Below are 13,199 nucleotides of genomic sequence, written 5' to 3'. Positions count from 1 at the left end.
TTGAAGAATGCAAAACGAATATTTTCAATGAAAATTTTCATTTATACAAAAAATGTGCCGTGTGGAACTTGAAAAATAACTGAAAAGCAATATGAGATAAGCAAGGAATGGGGGAGTTGGGGATCGTCATCAGTTGGGGAATTTCAAAATGAGAAATGTACAGAAAATGAAAGTCGCTGGAACCAGTAAAGAAAACGAAAGGATATAAGCCAACTGCTTATGGCTGCCATGCAAGAGCGTATTGTCCGTTCTTCTCGATCTTGCAAGATTTTCCCTCCTTGAAATGAGATTTGTAGGCAAAGTCATCGAGAGCGACGACAGTCTCGAATTTTCCTCCGAGAGATCCTTCGGCTCCCTTTTGAATGGAATCGGCTGATCCGAGCAAGTCATCTCCTCCCATGGCTCCTTTCATGGCTGACTCGAGCTCCTTGTTACAGCAAGTGAAACCTGAAAACTTTATTTTTTATGTAACCAAAATTATATTTAATTTTGCAAGCCCGTATCATTTTTCTATATTTTCTCTATATAGCCTGATTATTTTGTGAACATTTTCTTACTACATCGATCAATTCATTTCGCGTCATCTTCGGATAAAAATTTTATATTTTCCTTTCTATTTGATCGCTAGCTAGCGCCTGATTCTCATTTCCTAATGAGATTGGATGTGATAGCAAGCTAATTGTAATTCGACGTTTTTCTTCTCTTCTCTCTCTCTTTCAAAAACGAGATGCAATAGAATTGTTCTCACACCCAAAAGCTTACCGCTGTCATTGATGTAGCAATTGTCCTGTGCAAAGCAGACAGTAACAGCCAAAGCGGCGAGCACGATGAGTGAACGCATTTCTGAGGAGTCTGCAAGGAGGTTGACAATGCGAGGTGCTTTATATATGGAAAGATGTTAAAGTAAGATAGGTATTGGTTATGGTATTCAATGTTGACAGTCAGTTACAGTCAACATACAAGATTGTTATCTTTTATAGACACTGGTTGCAGCGGTGCAATTCTGAGGTTCGAGATTGACGGCGTCGATAGGTAAAAGGCTCAAGGTTAGAAGTTTGAGAAGAAAAATGAACAGAAGACATAAACTCTCAAAAAACAAGCTTCGAAACCTTAATTTAGAAAATTTTAAGAGTATTAAACTTTATACTGCTACATAATGAAGTCTTGGTAGGTAGGGCAGTTACAAATTTACCACAGATTTTTTTAGTTTTTTTTTTAGAAATTAACTTTGGAAGATGAAAATAAATTAACGTATTCTAGTACAGAAGGCACAAGTCAGTCGTAGGTTGCCTTGAAGGCGTGCAGGCAGGCAGGCTTGCGTACCTTCTTGAAAGACTTTTATGTTGAAAATTGGATGTCAAATTTTTTTTTTCAAAACATTTCAGGAATCATTTTTAAAAAACATTCAGATTTTTGATTTTTGCTCGTTTCCAATTGTGTGTATGATTGGGTTGAACATTATCTACGTTCCGTAAGCTTGTTTAATGAAATTTCAGAAAAAGTATTTCTGCATGTATGCAAATTTAAACATGATATTCCTGAAATTATAGCTTTACGATCCGGGTAAGAGAAGAACACAAGGAAAAAGTAAAGTAAAAAGTCTAAAAATGAAAAGTGAACGAATTTAAATGTGATTGAAATGCAGTAGGATTACAGCAACAATTATCTCTCTTTCGGTGCCTCACGATTGTTTTCGAAAACTGCCGAAGATGGCTAAGAAGGCTAAGGAAAAATGAAGAAAGAAAAGAAGCAGAAGCCTCCGAGAGAAAGATAAACTGGAATCGGACAGTCTGAGAGAGTGGTGGAGACACGTACTAAGTGCCGATGTAGGCGATGAAGCTAAGGAGTAGAAAGAGGGCGGAGCCATATGGGGTGGGAGGGTTGAGTTGTTCGGTTCTTCCGCTTGACTGGCAAATTGAACGGCTTCTGTTTCTTTATCGACATATATTGCCGTTTCTTTAGAAGTCTCGAATGGTTTCTGGATCAATGAGATTTGGAGGTTGGCAGCAAAAAGGTTGATTTGATAATGGCGAGAGGATTAAAAGTACCTGTTTGATGTGGGGGGATCGGAATGAGAAGCTTATGGGATGGGATACACTCTTTTAGAAAAGAGAAGGAGACAATGAGAAACTGATCGGGAACGAAGCATGTTGATTTACCATCCAAAAAAAGTGTGCCCGAATCAATTAGCGGGAGAGAAAGGGAACATCTAAAGAAGGGTAAGCCCCTAGTAGTTTCTATTAGCTTTGAGAAGTTTCAATTTTTGAGAAAGTTCAAGTGAGTCGTTTATTCAAAGTTGCAAAAGATAAAGTACTGTCAGTGGAAAAGTTGATTTGAATTTGCTTTCTAGGATGTAACTTATAATAAGTTTGAAACACCAACCAAAAACGAATTTAACATAATTCTATTTTGGAAATTTTTGCTAAAAAGTATACGGAGAATTTTCAAAAGTACAACGTTTTGGAGAGCTTTGCGCTCGCATACAATATAGTGGGACTAGTAACAGTTAGGCGTTAGGCACAAATGCATCCGCCTTCCTGTCTCACACATAGGCAGACTATCGTCTGAAGATGCGCCTACCTAGTTTGATACTTCAAAACCGTTTTCTGTTTCTATAAATGTTGACAAGTATCTTTAAAGTTTAACAAATATGATTTGCCATTGCAAACATTAATTTCTTCTGTAAATCAACGAATAGCACACAGTATTTCTTCTACTTGTATAGCATTATTTCAAACTTACAAAAATGTTAGAATTGATTTGTTAAGCACAATTTAGGTAAAAATTAACTACACATTCAAGAACTTGTAAAATAGAACTAGCAGACTGAAACTACAACATAAAAGTCTGAAAAATAATTGTTCTGTCTTGGAGGTCTTCGAAAAAACCTGCTAAAAGAAATAAGGTATATAAACCAAATCAGAAATCCTCATAGACTTAAATATATGAATTGCAAGCAAAGTGAATCATAATTGCTTTTTTAATTTTTTAAAAATGATAACGTATTCTGAAAATAGATACCGTATCTTTCCTATTAGTATGTCACTGACAAATATTGATTTCAAGGATTTTTAGAAGATAATTCACGACATTTTCGAACTATTAAGTCTTTGTGGTTATCTACAATCTATCAGATTGCATGTGGAAACAGTTTCTAGGAACACGAAACTGCAATATATTGCAATTTAAAATACAGTTAAATTCGTATTTGTTTCAATTCGAATATGTTAGTGAATTCATTGCTGAAACATAATTACTAAAATTCACTAGATTACATATTTGCTAAATAAAAACTAATTTATTGAAAAAGTTGAATTATGCAAATCTGAAATTTGCGATTTTACCTAAAAATACGAGATCCGGTCTCGACACGACACATTTTCGTAGAGTGCGCCTTCAAGAGTACTGTAGTATCTAACTTGGTTTTTGCGAGATATTCCAAGTGGAAACTAATTTACTTATTAAAGGGGCACGCTCTTTCCAATTAAAACATTTTTGTCGTGTCGAGACCCGTTACCGTATCCTTTCGGCAAAAATCACATTTTTGTAATATTTATAAGCAACAAACGAACATTGAATAGATCCAGACACACATTTTGAGGTAAACGCGTCTAAGAAACAAAGAAACAAATGAAGTGTAACTTTTTAAGAGTATTGAGATAATGTTTTATACTTTTATTAGCTTTCATTTCGGTTTACTTCACACAGTTCTTTTTCTCTCTGCTTGGCAAGTTTTTCTCCTCGGCTTCTTCCCTCTTTTTTCTATCACGAATTAGGGTTTACACTCATTCAATTCTGTGACGCCCGTTAAATTCTGAAGGACACAAGTCTCAACCAATAAACTATAAGGAGGGAACTCGACTTCTCATCAAAAAGATCTGCTAATTTGTAGCTTCTGTTTCCTCCTAACAATGTGATTTGCTTCCCCCTGATCGTCCCAGGCGTTCCAGTGTGCTTTGAACTTCTGGTCTGTCTGTATGGAACACGTACGTGTTCTTCGTGTGTAAAATGTCAGTTGCAACGAAAAAACGGTATAAACGAAGAAAATTAAGATACTCACATTTTATACTCAAAAAAAGGGTGGAAATGTGACTATAAGAAGGTGATAAAAGAAGGGTGGGTAACAGGGAAAGAAAGAACACAACACGAGGAAAAGGAGAACATGGAATAGATGGATGGAGATGAATAATAAAGGGGGGAAATCAGTGTGTACACTAATATTTTACAATATTATTTATCAACACTGATAAGTTACAAACGCAAGAAAACAAAACGTATTGGTTGAGGAGATTGCTTGGAAGAAATAATCGAAAGATGGAGATAATAATGAGTGGAGAGCAATAGTGATCGAGTCCAGCTCGTCAGTCAGTCGGTGATCGCCGGGAGAAGACTCGAGTACAAAACTCAACTTGGATTACGGAAAAGCTCAGTTTTTTGGGAAGGGGGTGGGGGAATGAGATAATTACAGTCGTTGGTGGAGAGTACAGCGACCGGTTGATAAACATAGTAATATCCAAGGTAGCTTTGTGGAAAATGGAAAAGAAATGTATGATACAGTTGCGATGAGTTAACTTAAAAAGATTTGTCGAAAGATGAAAAGGGAGAATAGGGGACTTTGAATTTTACCCGAAGTGGAATGAATTGAATTAATGAAGATAGAAGCAAATTGAGCAGATTTAAAGCTCGAAAATGCACACGAGAACTCCGAAAATGGAGGAAAAACAAGACAAAAGAAGGAAAGCCAATGGAAGGCACCTAATATTAAAATGATAAAGTTGAGATAGAGGTAGACGGGAAAGAAAGAACATTATTTAGGCCTGCGAAACTGTGGCAGTTGCCGCTGGTGCAGTCTCTTCAGTTCGAATTCTCTTTGCATCAGGATCAATACCGTCACTAGTGCGTTTACGGCTGATTTCAACTGTTGGTGCCGCAGCTTCTACTCCTCCGTTTTCATTAGTGACTGGCGCTCCGTTTCGTGAGTCGAACTTCTCTTCGTTGCTAGTTGACGATACATCGTTATATTCTGGCGAATCTCCTTTCTTTCCATCAGCGGAGTCTCCTTCTTTTTCAGGACTTCCAGTTGAAGATGAGGGAACTGCGTCAGGAGATGGTGGATCATCATCAGAATCATCCGATTCGTCGTAATCGACCAGCGACTGAAATATTCTTTGTTTAATATAAAATAAATTCTGATTAATACCCCCAAAAGAGACATTATTAGTTTGAGATAAATTTGTATCTTGAAGATGAAGTGATTCTAGAGGGAAAGTCGCCTTAAAACACGTCTAGGGTACCAATATGGCCAAATATCATAGAAAAAAATTCAAAAAGTTTATAAAGTTGATAAAATCTCTGCTTTTACCACTTTTTTTTGGAAGCCATTGATTGAAAAATTTCCTTCGAATTTTTTGATCTGCTTATTTTTCCAATTTTAATATTGAAACAGTGAAGGGATTTCAACATGTGACAGTGACTATAACCTTTTTTCATTTTTTACTTTTTACTTTTTTTTTTGATTTATTGAGCTTTTGCTTATTATTAATTCTCCTTTTTCCACTTTTGACTGTCAATAAATTTTTATGAAAAGTTTCAAAATGATATTGGCACCAGCGCTTTTCCGAAGAAACGGAAATTTTCATTGTTCGGTTTTCTAATTTTTCGGTAATTAAATTAATTTAAATCCATACCTTGACCGTAGGAGTCGGACTGCTTTCTTTGTTGTTTTGAGATGAAGTTACTTCATCGTCTCTGGATGGTCCTGGTGAGGAACTTGCTCGGGGCGACGATGCAGGAGACGGTGTACGAGACGGAGAACGATCGCTGTTAACCTGAAAGGCTTTAATGAGATTGTTCCCTGATCATCATCTTCACACCTACCTTTATAACAATTTTCTTTTCGGTATTATTAATAACAGCAGCAGATCCTCCACCGAATACTGGAGCTTCGTCGTCATCAAATGCATTTTTGCGCTTCAGTAATGATGGAAACATGGGCTCCATACCAGTCTTCCTCTGTCCAGCCTCTTCTTTTTTGGGAGACACTGCGACTGAGTCCTTTTCGATTGATTCAAGCATTGTTCCAACTTCCAGGTCTTCATCCTCATCAAACCATTGATCTTCATTACGATCCTTGCGGAAACTTCGTGGACTTGCCAATGAGTTGTCCTCAGAACGAACGCTCATCGTTTCTTCACGATCACGATGTTGGTCGTATCGAATCTTGATCTCTTTGAATGTTTTTACATAGTTTACAGAATCAACGACTTCCATATGATTTTCGACAACATATTTTATGAGTGGACGAACATCTTCGCTTCTCACAAACTCGAACAAATGCAAGACAGAAGAGTTGATAATGTTATAGCGGTTGCCATTTTTACGGAAACATTCCATGACTGGGTCCAGAACCTTCTCCTTCACAATGTACCGAATGTATTTATCATCTTTGACAGTAACCACACGTTGAAGAAGCTTCAGTGCAGACAAGACAAGGAATGAATGCTTCGACTTGAGCAATACAAGAACCTTATTCATCAAATCATTTGATACACATCGTTGTCGCATTGAAAATGAGTGATGTTCTACGCAGAATGTTAAAAGTCGAAGAATAACCGATTGACGATTGGCAATCATGTAATCATCCTTTTTGATATTTCCTCCGCTGACATTCTCAAGAATTGGCTTTAGAAGACTTTCGTAGCAACGATTGTAGAATAGCTGCAAGAAATCGCTTCTTTCTGATTTCACTGTTGTCATATTTTCGGGATCTAGCAGAGTTTTCATAATCTGAAATTCCCGAATTTATTTTTAAAATTTTTTGTTTCAACATACCAAAACAATCTCTGATCCAGACGTCAAATGAACATCAATATCAGTTAACAAATGTCTGATCATCATATTCAGCAGCACATCCTCATTTTTGTCTTTCGTTTTGGATTGCTTGAGCAGAAAGTCACGGATCATTTGAGCATTCGCATCGACCATTGTTCGAAGTACATCCACCATTACTGCTCTTGTTTCATGATCAGGTGATTTGAAACAAGGCTCCAGCGAATCCAAAATCTCAGAGTTGAACATGTTCTGGAGCTGTAACTACAAATTTACATTATAGATAAGTCGAAAATCACTATCACACTACTTTGAAAAAGGTTTCCTTTGTCGCGGCTGGTCCGTTTGATGGGATGCTGGTACTTAGGCTAATCATCTCTTTTAGGAAAAGTGCCAGATCTCGCCGACGAATAACATCTGTTTCTTCACTGATCAGTTGCCCAAAAAGCTCAGACATTGCTTTTTTGTCTTTTTGAAGTAGCGTTACAATGTCGACACGGCAGAAAAATACATGACTACTAAGTGTGGAGAGAAGATTTTCTTCGAAAAGTCCCAAACTGGGAAGACACGCATCCTGAATGTATTGAGCACGGTAGAGCCGATGAATCTTGTCGCGAAGTTCGTCACATGAAATGTTCAAAACCTCGCGAAATTTGGCCTTTTTATAGACAAAATCACGGTGCTTCCTTGGATGTTTGTAAGCCGGATCGAACTCAAACATCCCTATTACGTCTTTGATATTATTATCGTCGAGAAGCATTTCGATAACAGTGTTTCGGTTGAGCATGAACAGGTTCTTCACGATTGAATAAAAAGTTCGTAGTCCTTCTGTATGTTCAATATCTTCGCACATCCGGAAAACTTCACAAAGTTTTGTAACGACACTGTAAATAAAAAGTTTGAGTGTATTTTTGAAGCTGGCTGTCAAATGTGGGAATGTTGCTTTATTATGATTTTATGATTCCTTATAATGAGAAAGAGTATTTAAAATGTTGGAAAAAACACCGAAAATTGGGCAGGATTAAGTCTGAAATTTACATTCCCGAACATTTCTCAACTATTCTTTTCCGTGAATAAATTTTTACCAAGTATTAAACATATGTAGGCCAAAATAAAATAAATTTGATCCAATCAAAATTATCAGAATGATTCGAAAGGTATATTTTTTATGAAGAAAAAATAATCCGGCCGCATTGTCGGATCTATTCAATATTTTACAAACATTTCTCAAACCTAAACTACCGTATTTTCTTTTTCTGCGATAGAGGAAAAACGGTTTTTTGTTATAAATCGCTCAATTGAAATATTATAAAGCAAAATTCCCACAAGTGAGAGAATATCTTTGAAAATTACTATTTATCAATTAAAAAACTTACTTATCGTTTTCTATAGCAAGAGTCATTTTTTCCCTGGCACTGTTTGTCGTAAGATGCATATGAAGAAGCGCATCAAGCTCACCCAGCCTCCCAATTTCAATTGGCGGAAGTTGTAGGCGACTAGCAGATGATGGCATTTCTCCAACATCACTGTCGTCTCCGTCATCGAAAGTGGCATCAGGATCTCCAGGATCTCTCCCTTGTACTTCGCAGATTTTTTGCCATAATTCTTCGCATCCCGACTTTTCTTGGAATGATAATGCCAAATCCATCACATCGGTTTCGGACCAAACAATTAGAGTTTCCTAAAAAAAAACAATATATAAAAATTGCAAATTGATTGGATGAGTTGATCACGGGTTGTATGTAGTCGCACTAACCTCTCTCTCACTCATAGAGCAATCAAGGTTACACCACAATGCACCCTCCCTACACTAACCGCTCATTTTTTGTTTGCTGCTATGACGTTTATTTACATTTTAATATACATTTCACTCTTTTCTTATCGCACAAGGTGCTCTGTAAATTTTTTGAAACTGGAATCACTAACATTATTTTCGAACATGTTAATATGACAGAAATTGCCATATGAGAAGACAGGACGAGAACCGCCATTGTTCTCACTTGTAGTCGGTGAGGATGTTGATGAAGATGTTGGAAAATCGAAAAATGACGATGTTGACGGAGAAGAGCAGGTTGAGGAAGAAGGTTCCGACATATTTCAGACACTGTCGATAAAAAACAAGTTAAACTTTGTCAATTGTGGTTGAAGCAAAGGATAAAATGCATGAAGATGGAGGAGAAGAGACAAAAGTGAAAGTGAGTTTGTTGAATGGGTGCGAGGAGACGCGTCGTGTTCAAAAACACGTGAGATAGAGATGCCGGGAGGGCAGCAAAATGGAAAGAATAGAAGGAGGAAAACGACGAAACTGCAATGCTGGTGGCGGGCTTGGGTAAAAGGAGAAGAGAACAACCAGATAAGACATCGAAAGGAGGTGGCAAGTCGTCTGGAGTCGTCGACACTGCGCACACAAAAATGCTCACATGCAACAAAACCTTTTTCATCAAAATCAATTTCGTGCTAAAGACAATGTTTCTAGTGGGAAAATCTCATCAGGATAAAAATGAACAAATGAATGCAAAACGGTATTTTTGATTGTAAGAACTGTACGAAAGATGTTCTACTGAACAAATCAGAGTGACGAATGGAAATGAAATGATGCAAGTGTGAATTGTAAACACGACGAACAACACCTCGATGAATCATAAAATCTCTTCTTTTTTTACATTGAAAAAGCACCGTTCCAATTGTGAACTTCTAGATTTTCTTTAAAAGCAAGTAAGAGTATTTTGAGATTGTGTAAGCTCTATTTTCTTCTTCGAACAACAAAACAAGGAAGAGTAGTACAATTCAAAGTGTTCAGATACGAAGAAAACATGGGCGGATCACTTGAAGAGAACGAATATGTCTGCTGCTACTGCTTCTGCAGTAAGAAGCCCGGACGGACAGCATCCGAAAAACGAAGACGACGACCACGATGACATTGCCTCTTCTCCGTTTTCTATTCGGAAGGGCTGCCCTCTCTTTGTCGCTTCTCATGGATGGTAGGCACCCCAGGACGGATAGAGGATGAAGGCATGTGAACACGCTCCTATTTACGTACGCTCTTTCTAAAACACACTCCATAACAGACGCGTTTCTTCTACTGTGACTCAAGCCACTGGTGTTGCTGCCCAATATTCGTCGCTTTTTTCGGCATATCTTTCTGCGTGCTAGCGCGGCGTCACATGCGCTTCTGCTATTTCTTTGCCACAAGACTCACACACCGCTCGTCGATATCTCATAACAATCATTTCAATTGAGAAGCCCATCGAAAATGGGAAAAAAGTATAGAAATGATACACTACTCAAGCAATTTTTAAAGCTCACAACAAAGCGCTGAACGTTTTTTTCTCTATTTCAATCACAACAAATTAATAATCCGTGTGGGAATTCTGTTCGGCTTATGTTTAGAAAATAATATTTTCGTTCATTTCATAGATAGTCGACGATCATTAGCTATAGGCAATCCTCTAGCAAAACTTTACTGTGTAAATGAGCAACTAAAAAATGTAAAGAGAAGAAACTAAATTTAAAATTTTTGTAGCGGCGACCGACTATACTATCATAGCTTAGCAACAAAATAAGTAGATCGTTCTTCCTGAATATTAAAAAATATTTTAAAAGCGAAATAAATCTCTTACGAAACTCTCGGGAACGAGAAAAATGCAAGGGGAGAAATGTATTAGGAACGAAGAAAGGAATAGCACAGACTGACCATATTGTGTCACTTTACGGGTCGGAACAACAGAAAAGAGACGGAGAAGAGCAAAGAAAATTCTAGGAAACAAGCAAAACTATTAACTGGAAACTGGACACAAATAATTTCGAAAAACATTAAATTTTTAAAAGAGGGGGGTTGATTGAGCTCAATTTTAGTTTTAAAAGAAATTTAAAAGTCGGCTCACGATTATTATGGGTTTTTTCAAATGATTAATCATGAAAATCTATTTTCGAAACATAAAATCTAAACTAAATATTTTTAACTTTTCTCTTGAAAAATGATGCAAGAAATTAGATTAGTTAGGACGTTCGTTAATTTTTAAAAAATTGTATATCAGTTCAAAAAATTGCTGCACAATCACACCATTGGAATTTTCATATCTGTTCAAGAAGGTTATAAAAAGAAAGCTATAAAATTGTGAGCACCACTGTGTATGTATTACCTCACCACCACCTACGTTTAGAGTCATTTAATATTGAAATTCTCACCTGTTGTTTTTGGTAGACTGTGTCCATCTGAATCCGTGACTCGAGCATGTTTTTATCTAGAAAACAAAAAACATTGCAATTGATCATTTTCGGTTGTTCAATTTTAGTCGTTTTTTTCTCGAATAAACTCACTTTGCCCCTCAAGTCGGACGAGGACCATTGTATTTCCAGCATTCGACGGAGCTCCATCTTCAGCTGATAACTGATGAGTGACGACATGACCAGTACCTCGGTCCTCCCAGATTCGTTGATCGCAGAGAACGTAAAGCTTCACACGGTTGGTTGCGTCCTGAAACCATATTATATCTTTTTAATTCAATTTTTCATTTTACTTACTCGTTTTATATCAAGATGGTCAAGAATATGATCTCTGTTGGTGAGCTTTGAGCCGGGACTATTTTCTTTTCCCTCAGATTTCTCTTTCTTTTTTGGACTCTGCTTATCACTTTTCTTTTTGACCTGACCATTCGTTTGCTCAGAAGGATCCTTCTTCTTTGTTTCAGTTTCAGGATCTTCCTCCGCTTTAACTTCTTTTTTCGGTGATAACTCTTCTGTTTTGGTATTTACTCGCTCTGCATCCACCTGTTTTTCATCAACAACTTCTTTTTCTTCTTGACCACCATCCACACTTTCCACCTCAGTTTCTGTTTCATCTTCTAGCTTTACTGTCACGTCTTCTTCTTCCTGTTTCTCTTCAGTTTTCTCAACGATTTCTTCTTCAGGTTCTTTCTCATCGTCTACTTCCATTCTTTTCAGGCTTTCCTGAAAATAAAAAACTTTGATATATTTAGCTAATTCCTGTGAGGATATCGGGGATTTCTCGGCGAAATCGTCTTTATGACCTCACCAATTCATAATGAAATCTTCTTACTCTCGAACTCTCTCGCACTCTGTCAGACTACGGAAAATATCCGTACAAACAAGGTGGTCGAGAAATTGTGAGTTAGAAAACTAAACGTGCAGAGTCAACAATAACAACCTTTCCTCACCTTGTCATTTTCCTCCTTAGCGATAACTGTTGAACTCGTTCCAAGCTCCATCGGATCATCAGATACCTCTTTTGTGTCCGACATTCCTTAAATTAGAGATAATTAATAAATTCCGAAAATGTAACTACAATTCCAAATCGGAAGAGTGATGTCTGAGCATAAAAATTAAAGAGGAGTTATCCTGAATTATTAAAAAAAATAAAATTCTGATACTAATCACAACACGCGTAACATTTTCATAGACCCGCGAAGAAAGTATGAAATGTGACCCCATTATCAACTTCAGTTCGTCATAACACTTGGTTCAAGGTCACCGAAAAAGGCAGAAAAATGAATGTCGATCGAAGTACAGAGAGGCGCAGGAAGTGAGAGATAGAGAGTAGACGCTTGATCGTCAGTTGCTAACTCATCTCATTTTTTAAAAATAAATAGATTTGGTCGGAAGGTGCGTATGTGCGCTCGATTTTTTTTTTAGAATTGAACGTTGGTCGGCGTGGGAATAACTATTTGGCGTATATTTTAGGATTTTCATGTGTAGAAAGTAGGGAATTTTAATCAAATTTAAAATGAATATTTATTTATAGTTCAAAACATGCGAACAGTCTTTCCAAGTTTAAGCAATTATGCTTTAAAAATTGGTCCTGCAAAAAAATCACGATTTTCACGCAGTTCTGCTTTTTATTCATGATCCTCTCGAGTTGAGGAATATTTCTAATTTCTGGTGGAATACTACCGCGCCAGCTAGCGGACTTGCCCCAACCCCACCTCTACTAGCGGGCCCCATAGGGCCCGCTAGTCTAATTTCTGGTGGAATACTAAAAGTGGACGGCGTCTAATTTTCAAAAAAGCGCTTTAACTTTATGATTTATATTTCTCACAGATTTTTTATTCGCAAATTAAATAATTAAATCCTCATTCTTCACTGCAACTGTGGAATACAACAAACAAAAACTCCACCGGCATGTCTGCCAGATTTACAGATTTTCCTCGTATGAGCTGATATGAAAAACTTGAACAAAAATTTATTTTATGCTTGGTTAACATGTATTTTACTGAACATTCAATCTATAAACACTAAGAAACTATTAATCCCAATTATTTTACAATTTCGCGCGCGTACGCCATTTTAGATGGGAAAAATCACCAGTTGGTACAATTTAGTTGGATTTTGCTTATGATATTTAAACGCAATGA

General features: G+C 37.0%; 3 protein-coding genes and 2 non-coding genes across 7 annotated transcripts; 2 read left to right on the top strand and 3 right to left on the bottom strand.

The window, feature by feature from the left end:
- Positions 1–20: 20 nt before the first annotated feature.
- grd-5 (Ground-like domain-containing protein) lies at positions 21–859 on the bottom strand. The gene is made up of 2 exons (NM_072822.6): positions 763–859; positions 21–447 (listed from the first exon to the last, which is right to left on the bottom strand). Exons 1-2 carry the CDS (start codon positions 839–841, stop codon positions 218–220), a joined length of 309 nt encoding a protein of 102 aa, NP_505223.1. The 5' UTR covers positions 842–859; the 3' UTR covers positions 21–217.
- A 1,113-nt stretch (positions 860–1,972) lies between these two features.
- 21ur-11079 lies at positions 1,973–1,993 on the top strand. Its single transcript, NR_069094.1, has one exon.
- Positions 1,994–4,047: 2,054 nt separating this feature from the next.
- Positions 4,048–12,091, bottom strand: smk-1 (Serine/threonine-protein phosphatase 4 regulatory subunit 3-like central domain-containing protein; the record flags this gene model as incomplete). 3 transcript variants are annotated; one of them, NM_001028738.8, is made up of 10 exons in its annotated part: positions 12,006–12,091; positions 11,353–11,778; positions 11,149–11,305; positions 11,017–11,072; positions 8,205–8,509; positions 7,139–7,712; positions 6,832–7,092; positions 5,878–6,786; positions 5,688–5,828; positions 4,048–5,156 (listed from the first exon to the last, which is right to left on the bottom strand). In NM_001028738.8, exons 1-10 carry the CDS (start codon positions 12,087–12,089, stop codon positions 4,812–4,814), a joined length of 3,258 nt encoding a protein of 1,085 aa, NP_001023909.2. In that variant the 5' UTR covers positions 12,090–12,091. The 3 variants fall into 3 exon arrangements, 2 of the variants coding, with proteins under 2 accessions (NP_001023909.2, NP_001023910.2); NR_138495.1 differs by having other exon boundaries at positions 4,812–5,156; positions 6,832–7,712; positions 12,006–12,089; NM_001028739.6 differs by lacking the exons at positions 11,017–11,072; positions 11,149–11,305; positions 11,353–11,778; positions 12,006–12,091 and adding an exon at positions 8,755–8,867 and having other exon boundaries at positions 4,812–5,156.
- Positions 4,135–4,268, bottom strand: F41E6.18. The gene has a single exon (NR_102045.1). It is a non-coding gene; the product is annotated as a small nucleolar RNA F41E6.18 (small nucleolar RNA).
- Positions 8,623–8,974, top strand: fip-4 (Fungus-Induced Protein; the record flags this gene model as incomplete). The annotated part of the gene is made up of 2 exons (NM_072820.3): positions 8,623–8,718; positions 8,783–8,974. 2 exons carry the CDS (start codon positions 8,623–8,625, stop codon positions 8,972–8,974), a joined length of 288 nt encoding a protein of 95 aa, NP_505221.1.
- Positions 12,092–13,199: the final 1,108 nt, after the last annotated feature.

The sequence above is a fragment of the Caenorhabditis elegans genome, chromosome V (assembly GCF_000002985.6).
Source record: "Caenorhabditis elegans chromosome V".
Classification (NCBI taxonomy): domain Eukaryota; kingdom Metazoa; phylum Nematoda; class Chromadorea; order Rhabditida; family Rhabditidae; genus Caenorhabditis; species Caenorhabditis elegans.
This window is presented reverse-complemented; position numbering and strand designations above follow the sequence as displayed.